Here is a 27,382-nt window from a genome sequence, read left to right as displayed (position 1 = left end):
GACCTTTTCCAGTCCTGTGGCCACTGCTGAGTTTTCCAAATTTGCTGGCATACTGAGTGCAGCACTTTCACAGCATCATCGTTCAGGATTTGAAACAGCTCAACTGGAATTCCATCACCTCCACTAGCTTTGTTTGTAGTGAGGCCCACTTGACTTCACATTCCAGGATGTCTGGCTCTAGATTAGTGATCACATCATCATGATTATCTGGGTCATGAGATCTTTTTTGTACAGTTCTTCTGTGTATTCTTGCCACCTCTTCTTAATATCGTCTGCTTCTGTTAGGTCCATACCATTTCTGTCCTTTATCGAGCCCATCTTTATATGAAATGTTCCCTTGGTATCTCTGATTTTCTTGAAGAGATCTCTAGTCTTTCCCATTCTGTTCTTTTCCTCTGTTTCTTTGCATTGATCTCTGAAGAAGGCTTTCTTATCTCTTCTTGCTATTCTCTGGAACTCTGCATTCAGATGCTTATAGCTTTCCTTTTCTCCTTTGCTTTTCGCTTCTCTTCTTTTCACAGCTATTTGTAAGGCCTCCCCAGACAGCCATTTTGCTTTTTTGCATTTCTTTTCCATGGGGATGGTCTTGATCCCTGTCTCCTGTACAATGTCACGAACCTCATTCCATAGTTCATCAGGCATTCTATCTATCAGATCTAGTCCCTTAAATCTACTTCTCACTTCCACTGTATAATCCTAAGGGATTTGATTTAGGTCATACCTGAATGGTCTAGCGGTTTTCCCTACTTTCTTCAATTTGAGTCTGAATTTGGCAATAAGGAGTTCATGATCTGAGCCACAGTCAGCTCCTGGTCTTGTTTTTGTTGACTGTATAGAGCTTCTCCATCTTTGGCTGCAAAGAATATAATCAATCTGATTTCGGTGTTGACCATCTGGTGATGTCCATGTGTAGAGTCTTCTCTTGTGTTGTTGGAAGAGGGTATTTGCTATGACCAGTGCATTTTCTTGGCAAAACTCTATTAGTCTTTGCCCTGCTTCATTCTGCATTCCAAGGCCAAATTTGCCTGTTACTCCAGGTGTTTCTTGACTTCCTACTTTAGCATTCCAGTCCCCTATAATGAAGAGGACATCTTTTTTGAGTTTTAGTTCTAAAAGGTCTTGTAGGTCTTCATAAAACCATTCAACTTCAGCTTCTTCATCATTACTGGTTGGGGCATAGACTTGGATAACTGTGATATTGAATGGTTTGCTTTGGAGACAGAGATCATCCTGTTGTTTTTGAGACTGCATCCAAGTACTGCGTTTTGGACTCTTTTGTTGACCATGATGGCTACTCCGTTTCTTCTGAGGGATTCCTGCCCACAGTAGTAGATATAATGGTCATCTCAGTTAAATTCACCCATTCCAGTCCATTTTAGTTCGCTGATTCCTAGAATGTTGACGTTCACCCTTGTCATTTCTTGTTTGACCAGTTAGGGGTGCTTATCTCAAAAAGAAAAAAAAAAAAACTTTGACTCAACATCCCAGTTGCTGACTTTTAGCTACTCATATGATGGAGAAAAAGAATAATAAAACCTTGAAGAAAAATGATGCTAATAGCTAACATTTTTGAGTTCATAGTACATACCAGGCTTTACATACCAGGTTTCAATGTCCCAAGTTGGTTACTAATTTTAAACTCTTCTTCTCAAAACTGTATTAAAACACTTCAGTGAGTATTAGATTATACCAGTTCAAATGTTACTTCCTTCTTGAGGGTATCACACTAAGAAAAGTTAACCAGCCACAGAAAGACAAGTATTATATGGTTCCACTTTACATTAGGGAATTAGAACAACCAAATTCAGAGAGATAGAAAGTAGAAATGGTGATTACCAGGGCCTGGAAATAGGGAGAAATGGAAAGTTACTGTTTAATGGCTACAGAGTTTAGCTTTGACAAAATGAGAAAATTCTGGAGATGGAAGATGGTGACGGTGGTACAGCATTGTGAACATAGTTAATGCCACTGAAGAGTATGTTTCAATGGTCAAAATGGTGAATTGTGTATTATCTTTATTTTACCACTATTAAAAAAGTGTTTACTTCCATATTCCTCAAGCCCTAAATGAAATGCCGAAAAAACTTTTTAAATGCCGTAAGACCACATAAACAAAACTGAAAATTCAAAGGATTTCCAGTTGGGAGCAAATGGCATACCCTTGATTCTCCCTTCTCCTAAGTATAAGTATAAACCCTGGAAATAAAACAGGAGGCAGCCAAAGGAAATTCTGAAAGATATAAAGAGGAAGGAGAAGTGATAAGGGACCCCAGAGCTGGAGCAACAATATAGGATGGGGCATCTTATGCGCCCTCCAACCTCACCCAACAGAGGAAAGTAATCCCAACCTAGCATCTCCAGCTCCCTCCTATCATCAAATAGTGGTCCAGAAAGGAAGTCCCACCAATAATATCAAGTGAGTCCTGCAGCATGGAAAACAAGACAGACCAGAGCCTACTGGAATTAGTAACCACATGATGCTATCTCCTACTGAAATTAGCAACCATGTGATGCTGTCTCTTTCTCTGCTGCCTGAAACAGCCCTCCTCCCACCAAGAGACAACAAACAGGTGACTGAGTGGCATCAGCAGATGGATTCCACCACAACTAACTCCTAGACCAGGAAGTTTCCCTACATCCTGAGGCTGGGGACTCCCTTCCCCACCCAAAGGCGCCGGGTGGCTAGCCCTGGAGACGCGCCTTCTGTCCGCCCAGGCATCCGCTAGGGTCCAGGGGGTGCCCCAGATACACAAGCTGAATCACGCAGACCAACGCAGCACATTTTTCAACTGCTGAGAGAAAAAAATTATCAACTACAAATATCAATGGGCATGAGTTTGAGTAAACTCTGGGAGTTGTTGATGGACAGGGAGCCTTGGCACGCTGCAGTCCATGGGGTCACAAACAGTCGGACATGACTGAGCGGCTGAACTGAACTGAACTGAACAAATACTATATCCAGTGATTATCTTTCAGGATAGAAGACAAAATACATTCTCCAATGAAAGGAAACTGGAAGAACTTGTTGCTAGACCTTCCCTTAAATAATGGCTAAAGGAAGTTCTTCAAACCGAAAGGAAATCATAAAAGAAGAAATCTTGGAGCATCTGGAAGGGAAAAAATGAGAGAAATTCAGACAGAGCCTCAAATGTGAGTATATACAATACACTCTTTATTCCCTCAGTGGTTTTAAAAATCATATATGATGATTGGAACAAAAACTATACCTCCACATGTACCCAAGACAATGATATTTAAAAGTGGGGAGGGTAAAGGGGCTGAAATGGAAGTGAACTATATATGTTTGACTCAAAATGTAGAATATTGACACCCATGGATATTGCCGTACCCAGAGCAACTGCTATGAAAACTATACAAGAGATTTGTTCAAAAAGTATAATCAAATCAAGATGGAATCCTAAAAATGTTCAATAATGCACAAGAAGGTAAGAGGAACAGAAGATGAGAAACAAGAGAAAGTCAGAAAATAAATACTAAAATGACAAACTTAGTCCTAACTCACCCATAATTACCTTCAATGCAAATGCTCTGACTATACCAATTAAAAGTCAGATGTTGCAAGGTGAATTTTAAAATATGGCTTAATTATATGCTATTTATCCCAAAAAGTACTTCAAATTGAATGACAGATTAAAAGTTTCAATGTTAAAATGTCAATGTTCAAGATTAGACTGATCTTTCTAAGAAGCTGAGTTGCACTACCTAAAGGGATGATTTCTTTCCTATCTTATTCTAAAGGAAATATTGACCTGTTTGACCCAAAATTATATTTTTCTAATTTATATTTCTTATTTCTTATTCCCAGATGACATTAGTGGTAAAGAACCCACCTACCAAGGCAGGAGACACTACAGACGTGGGTTCAATCCTAGCTAGGGGAGACCCCCCTGGAGGAGGAAGTGGCAACCCACTCCAGTATTCTCACCTGGGGAAATCCCATGGACAGAGGAGTCAAATCTAAGGGATCCTTGCCCACTGTAGTAGATATAATGGTCATTTGAGTTAAATTCACCCATTCTGGTCCATTTTAGCTCACTGATTCCTCAAATGTCGATGTTCACTCTTGCCATCTCCTGTTTGACCACTTCCAATTTGCCTTGATTCATGGACCTAACATTGCAGGTTCCTACCCAATATTGGTCTTTACAGCATCAGACTTCACTTCCATCACCAGTCACATCCACAGCTGGGTGCTGTTTATGCTTTGGGTCTGTCTCTCTGTTCTTTCTAGAGTTATTTATCCACTGATCTCCAGCAGCATATTGGGCATCTACCACCCTGGGGACTTCATCTTTCAGTGTCCTATCTTTTTGCCTTTTCATGCTGTTCGTGGAGTTCTCAAGGCAAGAATACTGAAATGGTTTGCCATTCCTTATCCAGTGGACCACGTTTTCTCAGAACTTTCCCTCATGACCTGTCCATCTTGGGTGGCCCTACACAGCATGGCTCATAGTTTCACTGAGTTAGACAAGGCTGTGGTCCATGTGATCAGTTTGATTAGTTTTCTGTGATTGTGGTTTTCATCTGTCTGCCCTCTGATGGATAAGGATAAGAAGCTTATGGAAACTTCCTGAAGGGAGAGACTGACTAAGGGGAAACTGGGTCTTGTTCTGATGGGCAGGTCCATGCTCAGTAAATCTTTAATCCAATTTTCTGTTGATGGAAGGGGCTGTGTTCCCTCCCTGTTGTTTGACTTGAGCCCAAACTATGGTGGAGGTAATGAAGATAATGGAACATATTAAGAAGCAGAGATATTACTTTGCCAACAAAAGTCCATCTAGTCAAAGCTATGGTTTTTTCCAGAAGTCATGTATGGATGTGAGAGTTGGACTATAAAGAAAGCTACACACCGAAGAATTGATGCTTTTGAACTGTGGTGTTGGAGAAGACTCGTGAGGGTCCCCTGGACTGCAAGGAGATCCATCCAGTCCATCCTAAAGGAGATCAGTCCTGGATGTTGATTGGAAGGACTGATGCTGAAGCTGAAACTCCAATACTTTGGCCACCTGATGCAAAGAACTGACTCATTGGGAAAGACCCTGATGCTGGGAAAGATTGAAGGTGGGAGGAGAAGGGGACAACAGAGGATGAGATGGTTGGATGGCGTCACTGACGCAATGGACATGAGTTTGAGTAGGCTCCGGGAATTGGTGATGGACAGGGAAGCCTGGTGTGTTGCAGTCTATGGGGTTGCAAAGAGTTGAACATGACTGAGCCACCGAACTGAACTGAATTGAACCAGTGGAAACCTGCTAAAGACTTACAGAAGTACCTACGGAGTGTCCTCCTAGGAGAAATGCCTTTTCATATTCCACTTGTATGAACCATCTAAAATGGGAAACCTCATAGAATCAGAGAGCAGCCCAGTGGATGCAGGGGTTGGGGAAGTGGGGAATCAGTGAGCCTAAAGTCTCAGTGATGCAAGATGAAAGAGTTCTAGGGAGCTGCGCTAACAATACTGTATTGTACACTTAAACATTTGTTAAGAGGGCAGATCGCATGCCATGCTATTACCACAATAAAAGAGCATTTAAAGAATGAAAGAGCCTGTAGTAAAAACCAATATCAATATCGTAAACTGAAAAGCTATGTCAGATGGGCTGCCACATGCGTAAGGAGCAGACTCCCCCTAGTTGGTCATGGTTTCTTTCATCATAATTCACGTTAGTAGAAACAGGATTAAAGTACATTTTGTCCCTACAGTTCTCTATTTCCAACTTATCCAGATTGTATATTCAGCTCTGGAATGTCCAGATTGAACTGTGGGGCTAGAGACAGGCAAGTCTTGTCACAGGTCCATAGAAAGCCTTCCTTCCTAAACCACTGCCCCCAAACGCTTTTTATTAACGTTGATAGTGGGGGCTTCACCAGCGGCACAGTGGTAAAGAATCCACCTGCCAGTGCAGGAGACAGCATCTTCGATCCCTGGTTCGGGAAGATCCCACATGCCACAGAGCAACCAAGCCCGTGTGTCTCAACTGCTGAGCCGGTGAACCACAACTATTGAAGCCCATGCTCCACAATTAGAGAAGCCACCACAATCAGGAGCCTGAGCATCCCAACTAGAGAGCAACCCCTGCTTGCCTCAGCTAGAGCTAAGTCCACACAGCAGTGAAGACTCAGCACAGCCAATAAATAAATAAAATTATTATCTTTTTAATGTTCGAATTGTTCTGGCCTCCTAGGTCAGTATCAGCATCTCACATTCAGTCAAGAACCAAGACATTATTCACCATCCATATCCACTTCTGCAATATCATTTTGCAAGGCCGTCTGCCTAATAATGGGACGCTGAGTATCTGCAGATTCAGTGAGAGATGGGCAGAGGAAAAATGGGAATTATTTTCATAGACAGTACATTTTGGGAGTGACGGCTTAAAATATATGGCACCCTTCCAGTTGTTCACATGTTTGCTGCAACAGATTAAGGATCACACACACACTCAAGATGTGTGTGTACAGGAAGGAGGGTTCATTACCCTTGCTCTAAAGATCACAGGCAGAAAAGTGTGTATCTTGAAAAAGATTCCAACTGTTTCAAAAAGAATAAGAAGTTATTTTTTAAAAAATGACTTCATTAGTAGCTCTAAAAATATGGATAATTTGAGGAGTTTTGAAATAGTTTGTGCCCATTGACAAGAATAATAGACCGCTTTGAATGATAACACAACCCCGCTGCTTTTTTATGTTCCCTACTGCACTGTTTAATAGCTCAGGTATAGAGGCGAAATTGACTGTGATGAATATATGAGACCAAATGAAATACTGAGGGTGTAAAACGTCCTGAGAACACAAGTTGTAATCTGACGTTGTCGATCTAATCCACACACATTCTGTAATTAGAAACATATTGCAACAGAGCAGCAAACATACATTTGTACTTTTCCCTCGGACCTTTATTTTGATCATTCACATGTGACACGTTCATTTTTATTGCCATTTCTACCTTAAAAAAAAAAAAAAGATTTTAAAAAGGTAGTGCTAGCCTCCCCCCTCCCTCAGTGTTCTGAGCCTTTCTAAATTATCGTTCGGTTTTCTCTGCTGAAAGGGGATAACGCAGCAAAGATTCCAACCTGCTGGAAACGTTTTCAGCTCATCTCATCTCTCTGTCCCCCAGGTCCTTCTGACACACCCTCCTCCCCACTTTCTTCGCGTTAAACTGCTTCTCCACTTCCTTTACATCAGTGGGAACACTTCCCTTATGGGTGTCAGGCTCTCTCCGAGGGGTCAGGGGCTGCCCCGCAGAGGAAATGACAAGCTGTGAAATGGAAAAGAACAATTTTTTCCACATGTTCCTTTGCTCCTGGAGCAGCCGAGGTTGTCAGCTAGCATCACTTTGGAACCAAGCCGGGCTCTGCATCGTAGTCCTGTCAAAACTAATTTACAATTAAAGACCTGCATGACTGTTTAAAGCTTTCTCAATTCCAGCAGTTTTTCTGAAACGACTTTGAGATCGAAGTGGTTCAAACTAGAAACCGTTGTTGCAAATAACACGCAATGGTGAAGAAGTCTACAAAACCGAAGTTGAAAACAATTCTCTTTTTTTTTTTTTTTTTACTAAATTTGTTAAAACTGCAATCCTTACTCTACCTCCAATTAACATCTGTGTGGAATTTCCCCAGCTGAGCCCCAATTTGGGGAGTTTAATGCTGCAGCTATTGGAAGTCTTACTCAGTCTGTAAATAAAGTTACAAGGTGACAACTTCATTGATCTGTAAGAAGGAAAGGAGGACGGAAGAAAGCACCAAAAGCAGAAATGAAGGAGGGAAGAAGAAAAGAAGGAAGGAAGGATTTACTTTGAACACTGGATGCTTCCAAAAAAATGATTTAAATTATTTTAAAATATTTTGGAGCATTTCTATGATTTTAAAGCTGTTTTGGCCACATGGCATGCAGGATCTTAGTTCCCCAACTATGAATCAAACCTGTTCCTCCTTGCCCAAATCCATCCCAGTGTGTATCCAATAATTCCAAATATATTTTGTACCATTCTGAGCCCTTTACTTTTCTCATGGCTTTTCTTTTACCCCAAAGAAATGTGAAATTAACACATATCTCCCCAGGTCATATCAATACGAGATTTAAATGGGATCGTATTAAAAAAAAGTTGTTGAGGCACTCTTCAATAGCCTTCAAAAGCTTACTCATTTGTCTCCAGAAGCCCATGAGCTACCTGAGCTCATGTTCTCCTCACCTAACTCGTCCCACAGTGCCTCTGTAAAACCTCGAACGACAGAACTGTAGTCTAAAAACACAATACAGGGACCTCCAGTACTGGCGGTCCAGTGGTTTAGACTTCGCCTCCAGCACAGGTGATGAGGGTTCGAACCCTGGTGGATGAGCTAGGATCCCACATACCTCGTGGCCAGAAGACCAAACCCTAAAAGAGAAGCAATATTGTAGCAAATTCGATAAAGCCTTTTAAAATAGTCCACATCAAAAAAAAGAAAAAGATCTTACAAAGATAAAGAGCAGATTACATGTACACAATATGCCTCATTTTTTCATGGACTAGTGTGTACCATAATATACGGCATACTTCCTGGTCTCACAGAAATTCAATGAAAAGTTTCTTTTAGCAGGTTGGTGAGTATTTCCATGCAGTTCCCCTCTCCCTGAGAATCCCACCGTGCAAGACTGAGATGGGAAACAAATCTGATTGACAGATAGCATCTATTTCCCACCATTGCCCCCTCCCTTAACAGCCCCTTTGTTTCTTAGCCAAATGTGTCTATTTCACTTGTCCAAGAGTGAAGTCTCCCCCGGGTCCTACAGGTAAGCAGGGTGCTGCCTGGTCCTCCCCCCATCAAGTCAATGTGGGGACATGCATCTTAGTGGTAGAGTGGTGGGGGGCTGCGGTGAGCCCCTGGAGGTTGAGGCTTTGCCTCTTATTTGGGTTTATAATCCACACAGCATTTAGCAGCCTGTTTTGTTGCTGGTGGTTACACAATAAAACTCTCCTGAACTGAATTCTGCATCACAAAACACATATAGACCTTGCCAGAGACCATCGTTCATGCGATGTAGGCACGCACAAAACAAAATTGTCAAGCAGAACAAACGTTTCCCTAGTCTGCCCCCTGAAAACTAAAGCAGCCTAAACCCAAAAGTTGTATCATGGGTCTTTTTTTTGGGGGGGACTGGCCTTTTATTTTCCATAAATATTTTCTGGCCTCAGGCGTCCACCAATTTGCAAGACGGATCCCCACTTAAAACATCAACTGTGGGATTAAAGTCGGAATCACCTTCCTGCGTGTGTGTGTCTATGTGTGCATGAGTGCATACGTGCACGTGCATGGACACGTGAACTGGTAAGTGAACATTAAAGTCACTTTTTCAGAATCTGGGGACTGCAGCGGATCCAGCAGGTTACATATGAGCCTATCAATGTGGGACAGCTTGCAGAAGATCATAAACATATTTTTCAGATAGAAACTCTGCAGCCATGAACATACCACGTGCCCACCCCTCCCTAAGGTTCACTCCTTTCATTGCAAATAGCCAGAAAGCCATCAAGCCGGAGTTTAATAAACTTTTAATTTGAAATGAATTACCACATGTTGTGTTGGTTTACCCGTTATTAAATCTCCGAGCAACATATCAGTGGCAGAAACAGCATACTGTATCACAACCTTGATAGATTAGAAAACAAACCCATGGGGGATATTAGCTGCTAATACTACATCGAGGAAGCCTCCAAGAAAAATAAGTAAATATATGCACTTGTAGCAGAGGCAGGCATTCGAAGAAATTTTTGCTTTGTTTTTGTATTACTCTATGCAGAATGAAGGCAGAAGTTCCCTCTGTAGTCGTGGAATGTGAAACTTGTATTATTAGTCTTCAACTTAGAGCGGAGTAAGACTTATGTCCAGCGTCTGCGAATGTCCTCGACAGAGCAGCCACACAAAGCGTTTTGGAATGAAGCGAAATCTGCTGTTTGTATGTCTGTTTTTGCCTCTGTCCTTTTCTGCCACTCTCTGTCTTTCTTAGAATGCCGGTGATTTAGGTTCCCAACCTCTCCACATTCCCCTCATCCACGCTAAGCATATTGAACACAGCACACCCATTGTTATCCACCTATGGTATCTGCACTAACATAAAAAAAAATCAAAATTTCAAGACATAAAATAAGAGGTAATAAAATTTTCCTTTAATATAGCCTGCTAAAAATTAACCTATTAAACTGAGAACAAAAATAATCTTCTAAATATATTAAATTATTAAAGATCATTTGAAAACACACTCTATGAGTGTATAAATGTACTGATCACTGAATTGATTCCATGAAATAATTTAAAATTTGCTGGCATGTTGAGTGCAGCACTTCCACAGCATCATCTTTTAGGATTTGAAATAGCTCAAATGGAATTCCATCACCTCCACTAGTTTTGATAGCTCCACTATCATCATCCTAAAAGATGATGCTATGAAAGTGCCACACTCAATATGCCAGCAAATTTGGAAAACCCAGCAGTGGCCACAAGAGTGGAAAAGATCAGTTTTCATTCCTATTCCAAAGAAAGGCAATGCCAAAGAATGCTCAAACTACTGCACAGTTATACTCATCTCACACTCTAGCACAGTAATGCTCAAAATTCTCCAAGCCAGGCTTCAACAGAATGTGAACTATGAACTTCCAAATGCTCAAGCTGGATTAGAAAAGGCAGAAGAACCAGAGATCAAATTGCCAGCATCTGTTGGATCATCGAAAAAGCAAGAGAGTTCCAGAAAAACATCTACCTCTGCATTATTGACTATGCCAAAGCCATTGACTGTGTGGACCACAACAAACTGTGGAAAATTCTTAAAGAGATGGGATTACCAGACCACCTGACCTGCCTCTTGAGAAATCTGTATGCAGGTCAGGAAGCAACAGTTAAAACTGGGCATAGAACAGACTGGTTCCAAATTGGGAAAGGAGTACGTCAAGGCCGTGTATTGCCACCCTGCTTATTTAATTAATATGCAGAATACATCATGCAAAATGCCAGGCTGGATGAAGTACAAGATGGAATCTAGATTGCCAGGAGAAATAGCAATAACCTCAGATATGCAGATGATACCACCCTTATGGCAGAAAGTGAAGAGGAACTAAAGAGTCTCTTGATGAGGAGACTGAAAGAGGAGAGTGAAAAAGTTGGCTTAAAGTTCAACATTCAGAAAACGAAGATCATGGTATCTGGTCCCATCACTTCATGGCAAATAGATGGGAAAGAGCAGAAACAGTGACAGACTTTATTTTGGGAGGGCTCCAAAATCACTGCAGATGGTGACTGCAGCCATGAAGTTAAAAGATGCTTACTCCTTGGAAGAAACACTATGACCAACCTAGACAGGATATTAAAAAGCAGAGATATTACTTTTCCAACAAAGGTCCATCTAGTCAAAGCTATGGTTTTTCCAGTGGTCATGTAGGGATGTGAGAGCTGGACCATAAAGAAAGCTGAGCACCGAAGAGTTGATGCTTTTGAACTATGGTGTTGGAGAAGACTCTTGAGAGTCCCTTGTACTGCAAGGAGATCCAACCAGTCCATCCTAAAGGAAATCAGTCCTGAATATTCATTGGAAGGACTGATGCTCCAATACTTTGATCATCTGATCCAAAGAACCGACTCACTAGAAAAGACCCTGATGCTGGGAAAGACTGAGGGCAGGCAGGGAAGGGGTCGACAGAGGATGAGATGGTTGGATGGCATCACGGACTCAGTGGGCGAGTCAGAGTAAACTCCGGGAGTTGGTGATGGATCAGGGAGGCCTGGTGTGCTGCAGTCCATGGGGTCGCAGAGTCGAACATGACTGAGTGACTGAACTGAACTGAATAATTTTAAAAATAAAAAAATCATGGGAATAAGGAAGGAGAGAGTGAGACTAATGGAGAGAGGAGCACGAAAGTATATACACGACCATATGTAAAACATGGAACGGGAAATGGCCAATGGAAATTTGCTGTATGAATCGGGGAACTCAAACCAAGGCTCTGTAACAACCTAGAGGGGTGAGAAAGGGTGGCAGACGGGGGCAGGTTCAACAGGGAAAGATGTATGTATGTGCTGTGCTGTGCTTTAATTGCTCAGTGGTGTTGACTCTTTACATCCCCATGGACTGTAGCCCACCAGGCTCCTGTGTCCATGGGATTCTCCAGGCAAGATGACTAGAGTGGGTTGCCATGCCCTCTACCAGGGGATCTTACCCTGGAGGAGATCAAACTCAGGTCTCCTGCCTTGGGTTCAATTCTTTACCATGGATTGCCATGCCCTCTTCCTGAGGATCTTCCCAACCCAAGGATTGAATTGAGGCCTCCTGCGTTGGGTTCAATTCCTTACCATCTGAGCCTCCAGGGAAGCCCAACATATGTATACCTATGGCTAATTCATGTTGATGTATGGCAGAAACCAAAGCAATATTGAAAAGCAATCATCCTTCAATTAAAAGGAAATGAATTAAAAATAAAAAATCAAAGCCTTACACCTATTAAATCCCAACCTAGAATGCTTGCAGTCATTTCAAAGGTGTGCATGTTGAGGACAGCATACTCTACAAGTTATCCTTAAAACCCAGATTGTAACATTGGTGTCCTCCTAACTCTCTCAGGCTTTAAGAATAGTCAATCTAAGTTCTCAGCTGTGAGAAATAATACACATTAATCAAGGCACTTCATAGTGTTTGCATTTATTGCCTACCTTCAATATATATCTCATTTCTAATTTAGTTTCATGAATATCCATTTAAAGCTAGCTGACAGAATTCAATATATGAGAATTCTATGTGTAAAATTTCAACATAGCATGTCCAGGTACACATGACTCTATAAAATGCTACTGAATTCTCTGGAGGTAGCCATGTCTCAGTAATTACTGGGTGGTGATAATGGTTCACTTGTAGAGAAACAGGACAGGTGCAAATATAACAGCCCAGGACTTGTGCTATGATTGTCTGTTAGGGAAGGAAGTGGGGTTCTAGAAAATGAATTGCAGTCAGTGGAGTTTTACTCGGCCCAACAAGGCAAAAATTCTCCAGGGGATTTGGAAAACTCTGGGCACAGCTAAAGAAACTTTTACCACTGGCAGCTAAATATGAAGCTCTGTGTGGCCCAGCTGTTAGGTAGAACAAGACAAGGAAGATGGATGTCATCTAGGATGTTAAATAGTTCAGACTTTGGGTTTGATTACAGTAGGGTTCTCCTTCAGAGTGGACTGGTTGGATTTCCTTGCAGTCCAAGGGACTCTCAAGAGTCTTCTCCAACACCACAGTTCAAAAGCATCAATTCTTTGGTGCTCAGCTTTCTTCACAGTCCAACTCTCACATCCATACATTACCGCTGGAAAAACCATAGCCTTGACTAGATGGACTTTAGTTGGCAAAGTAATGTCTCTGCTTTTGAATATGCTATCCAGGTTGGTCATAACTTTTCTTCCAAGGAGTAAGTGTCCTTTAATTTCATGGCTGCAATCACCATCTGCAGTGATTTTGGAGCCCCCAGAATAAAGTCTGACACTGTTTTCACTGTTTCCCCATCTATTTCCCATGAAGTGATGGAATTAGATGCCATGATCTTCGTTTTCTGAATGTTGAGCTTTAAGCCAACTTTTTCACTCTCCTCTTTCACTTTCATCAAGAGGCTTTTTAGTTCCTCTTCACTTTCTGCCATAAGGGTGGTGTCATCTGCATATCTGAGGTTACTGATATTTCTCCTGGCAATCTTGATTCCAGCTTGTGCTTCTTCCAGCCCAGCATTTCTCATGATGTATTCTGCATAGAAGTTAAATCAGCAGGGTGACAATATACAGCCTTGACGTACCCCTTTTCCTATTTGGAACCAGTGTGTTGTAAGGAGACCAACCCTGGGATTTCTTTGGAGGGAATGATGCTGAAGCTGAAACTCTAGTACTTTGGACACCTCATGCGAAGAGTTGACTCATTGGAAAAGACTCTGATACTGGGAGGGATTGGGGGCAGGAAGAGAAGGGGACAACAGAGGATGAGATGGCTGAATGGCATCACTGACTCAATGAACGTGAGTCTGAGTGAATTCCGGGAGTTGGTGATGGACAGGGAGGCCTGGCGTGCTGCGATTCATGGGGTCGCAAAGAGTCGGACTCAACTGAGCAACTAAACTAAACTGAACTGATAGTAGGATTCTAGCATCCTTCTGAAACATGGCTGTTTTCCTGAGTTTCGCCCTCATCCCAACACTTCAATCATTCTACACATTCTCCCAGTTTGAAACCTACCATTCAGCAGATTCAGCTAGAGTCTAGGTGTTTATGCCTCTCCAATGGACATATTCCCCTTCCCAAACTTCCATCTCTCTCTCAAGTTTCACATGCATTTTTTCCAAAGATCCCCCAAACATTTATGCTTGGATATAATGTAGAAAGCTTAAACTCAATAGGTCCAAAATCAAGTTCACAGCTTTTCTTCTAGTCCTGTCCTTCCCCCTTTATTTCTTGTCATTTGCTGGTTGATATCCATATCTGTCCATGATAGAAAATAAAGAAAGAATCATCCTTAATTCTTCTTCACCATCCATATCCAACTAACAAGGATATTCTTATTCTTAGTCCTGCTGCTAAGTCACTTCAGTCATGTCCGACTCTATGTGACCCCATAGACGGCAGCTCACCAGGCTCCCCCGTCCCTGGGATTCTCCAGGCAAGAACACTGGAGTGGGTTGCCATTTCCTTCTCCAATGCATGAAAGTGAAAAGTGAAAGTGAAGTCGCTCAGTCATGTCTGACCCTTAGTGACCCCATGGACTGTGGCCCACCAGGCTCCTCCATCCATGGGACTTTCCAGGCAAGAGTACTGGAGTCATGATCATTCTATTACATTTCTTTAATACTTTGACAATATATACTCTCTTCTCCAGCTTTACTATCTCTGCCCTAATTCAGATTCTCATCTGTTACCTGGACTGCTCCAAACTTTTCCTAACTGATCTGTTTCTAGCCATGCCTTTCTCAAATGAATCCTCCTGAAACTTACCAGAAGGATCTGCCTAAAACAGAAGTGAAATACATCAATCACCTTCCTAGAATCCATCAATGGCTATCCACCTAATACCTATTTTTCATCAGCCACAACAGGTATGAGAATATGGTGGAGAAAACAGTGGGGGAATATTATTAGTATCCTAGAGTTTTATACATGTAAAAATGATCTACCAAAAGTGAGAAAAAACAGATTTTTTCAGACATGCAAAGACTAAGAGAGTTTACCATTCACAGATTCAAACTTTAAATTAATTACTAAAGATTTATTTCAACCAGAAGAAAAATGGAACCAGACTAAAGACGTGCTGATGTTAAAAATATTATAAAACATGAATTGTGATCAAATGTGTCAGTAAATTAATTTTCTATTGAGAGTTAAAAAAAGAAAAACTAGATTCTCTGTTTAATAAGTGAAACTAAAGCAAAGCCAACAATAAGATATAAACACAGAGAAGTGTTTGATTAGTAGTTAAGTGCACGAAAAATGTATAAGAGAAATGGGCGGATTCAGTCATAATTGGTGATTTCACACAATTGATAAAAACTGAAGATAAGTGTGTTAAGCATTCAAATCAAGGAAGTCTCATGAAGAGACCTACTGTGTGAGAACTCATGGCTAGCTTCTTTCTATAAACTGAAACTTGTGTACATTGAGTATTTCACAAGTATTATTTGCTCACATAGTGCTTGATGAAACCAGTCTTTGAAAGCAAAGGATTATAGAATAAATTAAATTATGTGAGAATTTTTTTCTGAAAGCAATTCTCTTCCATTGAGCATGCAAGAAGGATGGAAATTTAGGACTAAGAACCTAAAAAGTTACAATTGGCTTTGTTGCTTTTTGCTATGGTCTCTTTTGTTTCTTTTGCATTTATTAAGCTGGTTCTTTGAGAGGATAAATAAAATTGACAAACCATTAGCCAGACTCATCAAGAAACAAAGGGAGAAAAATCAAATCAATAAAATTAAAAATGAAAATGGAGAGATCACAGCAAACAACATAGAAATACAAAGGATCATAAGAGATTACTATCAGGAGATCAACCCTGGGATTTCTTTGGGAGGAATGATGCTAAAGCTGAAACTCCAGTACTTTGGCCACCTCATGTGAAGAGTTGACTCATTGGAAAAGACTCTGATAATGTGAGGGATTGGGGGCAGGAGAAGAAGGGGACGACCGACGATGAGATGGCTGGATGGCATCACAGACTCGATGAACGCAAGTCTGAGTGAACTCCGGGAGTTGGTGATGGACAGGGAGGCTTGGCGTGCTACGATTCATGGGGTTGCAAGAGTCGGACACGACTGAGCGACTGAACTGAAATGAACTGAACTGAACAGGCCAACATCACTAATGAACATAGATGCAAAAATCCTTAACAAAATTCTAGCAATCAGAATCCAACAACATATTTAAATAATCATACATCATGACCAAGTGGGCTTTATCCCAGGGGTGCAAGGATTCAATATCAGCAAATCAATCAATGTAATACACCACATTAACAAATTGAAAAATAAAAACCATATGATTATCTCAATAGATGCAGAGAAAACCTTTGACAAAATTCAATATCCATTTGTGATAAAAACCCTCCAGAAAGCAGGAATAGAAGGAACATACCTCAACATAATAAAAGCTATATATGACAAACCCACAGCAAACATTATCCTCAATGGTGAAAAATTGAAAGCATTTCCCCTAAAGTCAGGAACAAGACAAGGGTGCCCACTCTCACCACTACTATTCAACATAGTTTTGGAAGTTTTGGCCACAGCAATCATAGCAGAAAAAGAAATAAAAGGAATCCCAACTGGAAAAGAAGAAGTAAAACTCTTGCTGTTTGCAGATGACATGATCCTCTACATAGAAAACCCTAAAGACCCCACCAAAAAATTACTAGAGCTAATCAATGAATATAGTAAAGTTGCAGGATATAAAATCAACACACAGAAATCCCTTGCATTCCTATACACTAATAATGAGAAAATAGAAAGAGAAATTAAGGAAACAATTCCATTCACCATTGCAACAAGAAGAATAAAATACTTAGGAATATATCTACCTAAAGAAGCAAAAGACCTATATATAGAAAACTATAAAATACTTGTGAAAGAAATCAAAGAGGACACGAATAGATGGAAAAATATGCCATGTTCATGGATGGGAAGAATCAATATAGTGAAAATGAATATAGTCCCCAAAGCAATCTATAGATTCAATGCAATCCCTATCAAGCTACCAACGGTATTTTTCACAGAGCTAGAACAAATAATTTCACAATTTGTATGGAAATACAAAAAACCTCCAATAGCCAAAGCAATCTTGAGAAAGAAGAATGGAACTGGAGGAATCAACCTGCCGGACTTCAGGTTCTACTACAAAGCCACAGGCATCAAGATGGTATGGTACTGGCACAAAGACAGAAATATAGATCAATGGAACAAAATAGAAAGCCCAGAGATAAATCCACTCACCTACAGACACCTTATCTCACCTTATCTTTGACAAAGGAGGCAAGAATACACAATGGAGAAAAGACAATCTCTTTAACAAGTGGTGCTGGGAAAACTGGTCAACCACTTGTAAAAGAATGAAACTAGAATACTTTCTAACACCATACACAAAAATAAACTCAAAATGGATTAAAGATCTAAACGTAAGACAAGAAACTATAAAACCCCTAGAGGAGAACTTAGGCAAAACACTCTCCGACATAAATCACAGCAGGATTCTCTATGGCCCTCCTCCCGGAATATTGGAAGTAAAATCAAAAATAAACAAATGGGACCTAATTAAAATTAAAATCTTCTGCACAACAAAGGTAACTATAAGCAAATTGAAAAGACAGCCTTTAGAATGGGAGAAAATGATAGCAAATGAAGCAACTGACAAAAAATTAATCTCAAAAATATACAAGCAACTCCTGTAGCTCAGTTCCAGGAAAACAAATGGTCCAATCAAAAAATGGGCCAGAGAACTAAGCAGACATTTCTCCAAAGAAGACACACAGATAGGCTAATGAACACATGAAAAAATGCTCAACATCACTCATTATCAGAGAAATGCAAATCAAAAACACAATGAGGTACCATTTCATGCCAGTCAGAATGGCTGCGATCCAAAAGTCTACAAGCAATAAATGCTGGAGAGGGTGTGCAGAAAAGGGAACCCTCTTACACTGTTGGTGGGAATGCAAACTAGTACAGCCACTATGGACAGCAGTGTGGAGATTCCTTAAAAAACTGGAAATAGAACTGCCATACGACCCAGCGATCCCACTTCTGGGCATACACACTGAGGAAACCAGAATTGAAAGAGACACATGTACCCCAATGTTCATTGCAGCACTGTTTATAATAGCCAGGACATGGAAGCAACCTAGATGTCCATTAGCAGACAAATGGATAAGAAAGCTGTGGTACATATACACAATGGAGTATTACTCAGCCATGAAAAAGAATACATTTGAACCAGTTCTAATGAGGTGGATGAAACTACAGCTTATTATACAGAGTGAAGTAAGCCAGAAAGAAAAATACCAATACAGTATAATAATGCATATATATGGAATCTAGACAGATGGTAATGATAACCCTACATGAAAGACAGCAAAAGAGACACAGATGTATAGAACAGTCTTTTGGACTCTGTGGGAGAGGGCGAGGGTGGGATGATTTGGGAGAATGGCATTGAAACATGTATATTATCATATGTGAAATGAATTGCCAGTCCAGGTTTGATGCATGATACAGGATGCTTGGGGCTGGTGCATTGGGATGACCCAGAGGGATGGTATAGGGAGGGAGGTGGAAGGGGGGTTCAGGATGGGGAACACATGTACACCTGTGGCGGATTTGTGTCTACATATGGCAAAACCAATACAATATTGCACAGTAATTAGCCTCCAATTAAAATAAATAAATCTATTTTTTAAAAAAAGAAAAATAAACAAAAGGTTACAATTGTTCCTCAAAAAACGAAAACATATTTTAGAGCTACAAATCATGGAGAAAGACTTGTATTTCAATGTTTCCTATTTTATTATATAATTTATAATTGTGCAATATGAAATTTTTTCAATGATTACATTCTCTTTAAATGACATGGTATAGAAAAAATACACTAATAGCACTTCTGTCTCAGTTTTATAAAATATAACAGTTCTTGAAATATTAGTAATAAGATGCCGATAAAATGTGAACTAACCTTGAGATGAGTGTGAGAAGGATTTCACTCCATCACTCCTTGAGGAACAACTCTTTTTCTCTGTATTATCCACACTTGATTCTGCTTCAGCCATTAAACAATCTGGAAACTCTGGGGGAAGCTGAATATGCCTTTTGTGGTTTTTTTGATCATTCAAATGTAGAGGAAGTTTAATTACCTATTAAGAGATGGATCTGTTATCCAAACTGTTGAAAATACAGCACACACAATTATCTCTCTGGAATGATGTAATATGCAAAATCCAAAAGGTCAATGATGAATCCAATTTTTCTAAAACTTACATTTTTTTGGTTTTGTTGCACTATAAAAATGCAGTTTCAGTAATAACAGGTTTACATAAAATGTCCCTGCTCTATATGTTTATTAGTTCCTTTGTTCTTATCTTTCAATTTCTTATTTCAAATAATAGTCTAATAGTCATGCTGGAATAAAATTAGCAAACACTCATTTAATAGCAAGTATCTACTAGCTTCAAGATACAATATTTTAAGCTTAAAATTAAATGAGCATATTGTATAATCAGTATGCAATTTTTTCAACTCTTCTCTGTGTTTAAAATTTTAATAATAAAATGCTGGTGGAAATAATCACTGACACAGGAAATGAAGTTTTCAGAAAAGAGAGGACTTGATAGAAAAGCTTTTCTAGGAAAAAGTGAAAGGCTGTCTTGCTTGCATAATTTTCCCTTTTACATTCTTTCACACATGCTCTGGGAGCTAAATCAGAACAGCTCCCATTCTCCTCCTTAAAGCTCAGGGTTATTAGCCATGTGAGTAATGCATGAGGTCATGGCTAAGCCCCACAGCCTGGCTCTGCAACTCCTCTGACTGCGGCAGTTTTCTTAGTGAAGAGACAACAGAGGGAAATGATTAGGCTCTATCCAACTTTGCTTGTTTCCTTTCATCTCTTCTAAGTCTGCATTGCAAAACCATTTTTCTGCTCCAATATCTATCTCTTTTCTCTTCCCAAACCCAGGGTATCCTCTTCCTGAGTAACTCTAAAAAGCTACTCAAATTTTTCTTGTTCAGAATTGTTTGCATTTGAGAAAATTCATATTAGAAAAAGTCATATATTTTAGAATTTCACATAGAGGAAAATAGGGTTTCGAGATAAGAAATTTTTTGTCTTCATCCTCATGAAAGAGAATCACCTACATTCATACTTATTTTGCCTTACAGTCAGTAAAGCATGCTATTTGAATAACTGCTATTCTCATTAGTAAGACTCACTTCCGCCCACCAACCCCCCATGAAATATACACAGGAAGAAAATTTCTGTTATTGTCTATCAAATAAGGAAGCTAGTGGACAATTATGTCCATTTATAATGAATAATGGCCACAGAGCTCTACAGATAAATAATAATGTTACTTTTTTCACTAAGATTTTTTTTAATAGGAGAAAAAAAGTTATCAGTGTGTTCAAATAAAGTAGATTTTACTGAAATCAAGTTATTCTAATACTGTTTACCAAATAATCATTTTTTCTGACCTTGTAAAATTTAAACATCACTTTTTGATTTTATCTCAAATATAAAATGTGTATCTCTTTATTATCAATATCTGTGCTAACTAAATTATCTTTCATGAAACAAAGTCCATGCCATAATTTATAGAACACTGAATGTTAAGTAACAATGATAATTTTAATGACAAATTATAAATGCCTTTTACATGATCTAATAAACATATACCAAAATTATTTTCTTTTATGGCTATATTTTCATTTTCATTTTGATCTCTATGATAGTATTCAGGTCACCAATTTGATAAATAGTTTTATTGAGGGTTTTCTTCAAAAAATTTTTGGGTGATTTTTCAATAACTCCTTTAGATTCATTTACCGTCTTCCTTTTCACGCGTATTTATATCCATGTTTCTAATCCTTAGAAACTTTTAAAAACTTCTGATCCTGAGCTTCACTTCAAAACAAATCAGAATAACTGGGAACGAGACTAGAATCCAATACTAGAGTGGACTGCCATTTCCTTCTTCAAGGGATCTTCCCAACTCAGGCAGTGAACCTGCATCTCTCGCACCTCCTGCATTCACGGGCAGATTCCTTACTGCTGAGCCACCTGAGAAAACAGATTTATTTTTAAGATGCCACTATTCCCAGGATAATTAAAAGGGCACGTATTCATCTAAGAGTGGTTTTCTTAACAATATAACCAGAGAGCAACAAAAATATATTTTGACAAAACATTGTAACTGAATTAACTAAAAGGGAAAAAAAATGTCAGTTAATTAAACTTAAATAGAAAACAAGAAAATCAACACATAAGAAGGATATGTAGCTGATGATTTTGAGGTCAAAACTACCCATGTTTCTTGAACATGTCCATATTTACCTCAGGTAGGTAGATAGGTAGGTAGACTGAAAAAAAATCAATGGTAAGGAAGAAAACTCATAGCATTTCAAGATATAAGCACTCCGGAAAAACAACAGATAGAGATAGAACAAATGTGGACATATAGGACAAAAATAAATAGACCAATATGTGTTGGAATGCCTTACATTTCAAGTATGCTACTATTTTCTTTTTTGGATCCTCCATGGTGTTGGCCTAAAATGAATTTATGAAACAGCTATTCTGCTAAAAGACTTGGTTAAAAAATAGAATGCCAAACCTACAAAAATTAGTGATGTGTACCCAAGTTGCTTTTTTTTTTTTTAATTTTTGACATAAAAAAGGAAGCATACATTGAAGCCATGTGTATGGAAAGAGAGATTTCTAATGGCCACTTTCATCCTGTGGAAATGTGGGCTATCTATTGTCAGTCTCATCAAATAAATGTCAAGCATCCCGAAGGCAGAGACCACGTCTTATCTGTTTTATATCTCTGGAACAAGTGATGCCCAACACACAACAGAAGCTCCACAACCCCTGCCCAACATTGCTGAGACCAGTCTGCTGCAGCAACAACAGACTGCAAACTGAGAAACCAGGGACTTGGATAACTGTCCTGATTCATAAGACAGAAGTTTGGATTAAATTATCCTTAAGATTTCTACTAACTCTAGAATTTTGCCCCTTGTTTGTAGACATCAATTTAATCTGCATTATGAGAAATTGATAGTGGTAAAGAATCCACCTGCCAGTGCAGAAGATGCAAGAAACATGAGTTCAATCCCTGAGTTGGGAAGGGCCCCTGGAGTAGGAAATGGCAACTCACTCCAGTATTCTTGCCTGGGAAATCCTATGGACAGAGAAGCCTGGTGGGCTACAGTCCATGGGGTCCCAAAAGAGCTGGGCATGACTGAGCAACTGAGCACAACAATGAGAAATCAATATTGAGATAACCCTTATCATAGATTTTTCATATTGATACTTATTGGAATATTCAATAGCTAAAGGCTAGAGAAAAGCAGCTTTGCAAAATCTTTACGTTCTTTTTCCCACTAACAAAATCCCATTGCAAACCTGAAAATAGAGATTGCACAGCCAGTGGTCCAGGTCCAAGCAAATCAGATCTTCAGTTTTCTTGAAGCTGTCGACTTTCTGATCATAACGTCCTCGGAGAAGTGGACACTTGAATTTTCCTTCCACCACATCCATACTGCTATCATACAAAGGGAAGGTTGCCCAGCCCACAGCCTGGTGGAGATAAGTATATTTCCCATGAAGGAGAAAGAGTTCAAACAAGAAAGCCATGCCAAGTTTCACATCCTTCTTAGGCGGGAGTACCTAGGACAGATATGAGGACAAGGGAAGATTGGGATACTGGTATTTAGAAACACATCATAGTCACTGATGCCTACAGACCATTTAGAGTTAAGAACTGCTTTGTCTCTGGAAAAGAAGATGGCAACCCACTCTAGTATTCTTGTCTGGGGAATCCCATGGACAGAGTAATGTAGCAGTCTTTGGGGTCACAAAGAGTTGGACACAACTCATTGACTGATGAGTATGAGCATGAAAGAGTTGATTTGTACTGTTATTGTTTGTCCTTAAAAACACAGCATTGGATGCACTTACATAAGTAATGGTTATAGGCCAAAGTAATTGAGCAAATATACCATCATGAAAATAAGACCCAAAAAATAAGACAGACTCTACCCTGCCAGTTCAAGATTCGGCCTCATATGAGTCTTAGGACTCAAACCTGTAATATGCTAACTAAAGAGGTACACTGTACTTTCAGTTCTTTTTGCTTGAGCTGGTATCTCTTTTGTTTAACTATTTCTATCTTTTGTCAATTCAATTGCTCAGTCATGTCTGACTGTGAACCCATGGACTGCAGCACACCAGGCCTCCCTGTCCATCAACTCCTGGGGCTTGCTCAAACTCATGTCAATCTAGTCAGTGATACCATCCAACCATCCCATTCTCTGTCATCCCCTTCTCCTCCTGCCTTCAGTCTTTCCAGCATCAAGGTCTTTTCAAATGAGTCAGTTCTTTGTATCAGGTGGTAAAAATTGGAGTTTCAGCTTCAGCATCACTCCTTCCAATGAATATCCAGGACTGATTTCCTTTAACATTTACTGGTTGGATCTCCTTGCAGTCCAAGAGACTCTCAAGAGTCTTCTCAAACACCACAATTCAAAAGCATCAATTCTTCAGCACTCAGCTGAAGAGTTATGGTACAACTCTCACATGCATACATGGCTTCTGGAAAAACAATAGCTTTGACTAGACAGACCTTTGTCGGCAAAGTAATGTCTCTGCTTTTGAATATGCTGTCTAGGTTGGTCATAGCTTTTCTTCCAAGGAGCAAGTGTCTTTTAATTTCATGGCTGCAGTCACCATCTGCAGTGATTTTGGAGCCCAAGAAACTAAAGTCTGTCACTGTTTCCATTGTTTCCCCATCTATCTGCCATGAAGTGATGGGACCAGATGCCATAATCTTAGCTTTTTTAATGTTGAGATTTAAGCCAGCTTTTTCCCTCTCCTCTTTCACTTTCATCAAAAGGCTCTTCAGTTCCTCTTTGCTTTCTGCTCTAAGGGTGGTGTCATTTGCATATCTGAGGTTATTGCTATTTCTCCTGGCAATCTTGATTCCAGCTTGTGCTTCATCCAGCCCAGCATTCCGCATGATGTACTCTGCATGTAAGTGAAATAAACAGAGTGACAATATACAGCCTTGACGTACTCCTTTCCCGGTTTGGAACCAGTCATAGTTTTTATTTTTCTTTTTTTGCCTGACATTTTTCTTTGTATCATTGGTGTATCCAGCACAAGTGCTTTGACCAGAAGAAATGCTTTAAAAAAAAATGGTTAAACAATCATATGCCAGAGAAACTAATCCTATGCAGAATGATAGCTTGAAGTACTGTTACAAGGTCTACCTTTTCAAAGAAAAATAGGGTCCCATTTAATTTAATTGTGACTATTCTGAATTTCGGTTGACACCAGAATGCACATCATTGTGTAAGCAATTTGTCAGTGCTAAATAAATAGTGTTAGGCCTAAAGATGGACAGAACGATTGGATCAACCAAGCCACCATTCATGTTCCCGGACAAGAGATGGAGCCCATTCTTCAGCTTTTAAAAAAATTTTTAGGCAAGTGTAAGACAGAGGATGAGATGGCTGGATGGCATCGCTGACTCTATGGACATGAGTCTGAGTAAACTCTGGGAGTTGGCGATGGACAGGGAGGCCTGGCGTGCTGCGATTCATGGGGTCCCAAAGAGTAGGACACGACTGAGCGACTGAACTGAACTGAAGACATGAATCATCTATTTTTGTAAATAGAGTGTGGCTGGTTTTTTTAATTCTATGTGAATAATTATAAATGGGCAAACACAGGGACTTCTCTAAGACTATTTTATAATAATATATTTAAGCAAAAGTGTGTAGGGATATTTTATATATTTATGTAAATATTCCAAGACTTGGTTTATGTTTAAAATAGAGCAGAAGCATCTGTTGAAAAATGCCATAACCCTGTGGCAGCTGCTATTAAACCATTAACAGGATCAGGTTTCATTTAAACCAGATTTACCATTTTCTACAACAGCCCATGGGAGAGCTAAAAACATTAGGCACAAATTACTGACAAAAGAGATTCTTAATCAAGCCATACTTTTCATTTGGCTAGTTGGCTGCGAGTAACCTCTGTGATAAGAGAGTAAAAGCTAAGTGATGCAGAGGAGGAAAAGGGGGTCAGAAACCTGTTTCCGCCCAGCGTTTAAAAAAGAAGCTGAAATGATGCTGTTACAGTAATTTCATCAGTTTTATCCCTGCATTTAGAAGTGAAAACTAATGCTCTTCTTATACTAACCTGATCTTACTCAGTGATATGTTCAAAACAGATTAGGAAGTTACCCAGTACTGACCCAATTCTATCATCAATTTTCCTGTGGTCTTGGGCAAGTCACTTCTTTTTTTTGTATCTTACTTTCCATGCACTCAAATGTCTTCACCCATAAAAAACAAAATTATAAGCATCTTCCTCATAGAGTTGATGTACTTGTCAGCTTGTATAACAAATATAAAAATGCTCATAAAATGTGAATACACACAATTATTACTATCTGTCTTAAGACTTTATCCCAACTATTTCTATGACTCAGATTACAGTTTCTTTTCATAAAGGAGAAAAGAGCATTTTAAGATTGATTGAACCTCATCAGATAAATACGTAAAACACAAGTATGATTTTGTGCACAAGAAATAGTTCTAGGCTCCCAAGCATAACCCGAACACCTGGTGTAAAACATCAGGCACCATTGTGTCACTTGTAACAATACAAATAAGAAGCCAGGCTTTGGGCACTAAAGAAACTTTATTTCAGCCTACTTCACAAGATAGAGCTGTCACGTGAAATTACCCTACAGTCCCCTCCTCCCAAAATAAGTACAAAACCTAGTCACTGATACTGATTGAATAAGAGGATCAGAGCCATATGTTACCAAGTGCAGGAATTTATCTGACAGCAGCGGTCATGTTAATCTTTCATTGCCTTTCTCGTGCTGTATGTTATTGGAGAGATCTTTTGCCCAGTAATGTGTAGCTTGGGACTCATTCGTTTCCTCCATGGCGAGAAAGGATCACTAAGTTTCATTGTATCTCTCAGAGGATCCTTTCCATAAACCTGAGTATTTCCACAGCTCTCCTACGAGGTAGACTTCTTCACAGGTGGGAACCCGCCTGCAGTGCAGGAGATGTAAGAGACACAGATTCGATCCCTGGGTGGGTAAGATCCCCTGGAGAAGGAAATGGCAAGCCACTCCAGTATTCTTGCCTGGAGGGTGAAGCCTGGCGGGCTACAGTCCATATGGTCGCAAAGAGCTGGACATGACTAAAGCAACTTTGCTTCCTTATTTTTCTGTAGCTTTGTCACTGAATACATATAATAAGGGAAATAAATGGGTCGGTCTGCCCCCAAATATCAGTACTATCTCATCACGAAAGTCCTGGTCGTTGGAGATCATTATTTTCTCAGAGTACCTTTATTTTCTGTGTACCATCAAGGGCATTCTTTTTGAAGGAAGAGACAGTACAGGGTGAATTTCACTGCATAACATAAGGGCAATGCATTTGATCTTCCATATTATAGAAGATGCGTGTGAAAGGAGAGTGGAGAACAAGCAGAAAAGAAACAAATGAGAATTCTGAAGCCTGAAGTTTGCATGGAGGATTGGAAGAGAAAGCAAAATTCTTTCCACTTGGACACCAAATACTTTTAAATTGAAGCAACTCAGAAAGGATTAGGGAAGTCTTACAAAATGATGAAAATGCACATTGACGAAGTATTTTTCAATTTTCTGGATTCTCTGAAATATTTGGAATGACTATTGTTTTCATACTGAGAAAAAGTTATTTTTAAAAAAAGATAAAGTAATTTCAAAATCATAAGGCTTTCAAAGTTCTTCTCCTTACAATGGAAGTGGTTCTAAATGACCATAATTCTTACTGTGATGAAGAAAAGATTTCAATTAAATTACAAAATTATGTATATTTCTGAATTCCTTGGGGAACCTTGGGCATAAAGAAATTTAGGAGAAACTAAATCTCAAAGAGGATAAACTCTTCATATATGAGTTGGGACTAGAAGTAGCTTTAATCTCAGGGAACAGGCAAGGGAGCAAGTCTGTCATTGGGTGAGAGACTTTGCAGGTAAATGAGAAATTGCTGAGCTTTTAACAGTCTTGGACTGATGTGGAATATTGAATGCACATGAGCCACTGAAGT

General features: G+C 39.6%; 1 protein-coding gene across 3 annotated transcripts in view; it reads right to left on the bottom strand.

The window, feature by feature from the left end:
- The window catches only part of LOC138426071 (uncharacterized), a 203,075-nt gene that overhangs the window by 71,131 nt on the left and 104,562 nt on the right, over positions 1-27,382 (bottom strand). For all 3 annotated transcript variants that reach the window (XM_069564735.1, XM_069564736.1, XM_069564734.1), the window contains 2 exons: positions 22,668-22,931; positions 19,224-19,401 (listed from right to left, as the gene is read on the bottom strand). In XM_069564735.1, coding sequence (XP_069420836.1) covers positions 19,224-19,401; positions 22,668-22,931 — 442 coding nt within the window. The remainder of the gene's footprint in view (positions 1-19,223; positions 19,402-22,667; positions 22,932-27,382) is intronic.

This window comes from Ovis canadensis, chromosome 20 (genome assembly GCF_042477335.2).
Source record: "Ovis canadensis isolate MfBH-ARS-UI-01 breed Bighorn chromosome 20, ARS-UI_OviCan_v2, whole genome shotgun sequence".
Classification (NCBI taxonomy): Eukaryota; Metazoa; Chordata; class Mammalia; order Artiodactyla; family Bovidae; genus Ovis; species Ovis canadensis.
This window is presented reverse-complemented; position numbering and strand designations above follow the sequence as displayed.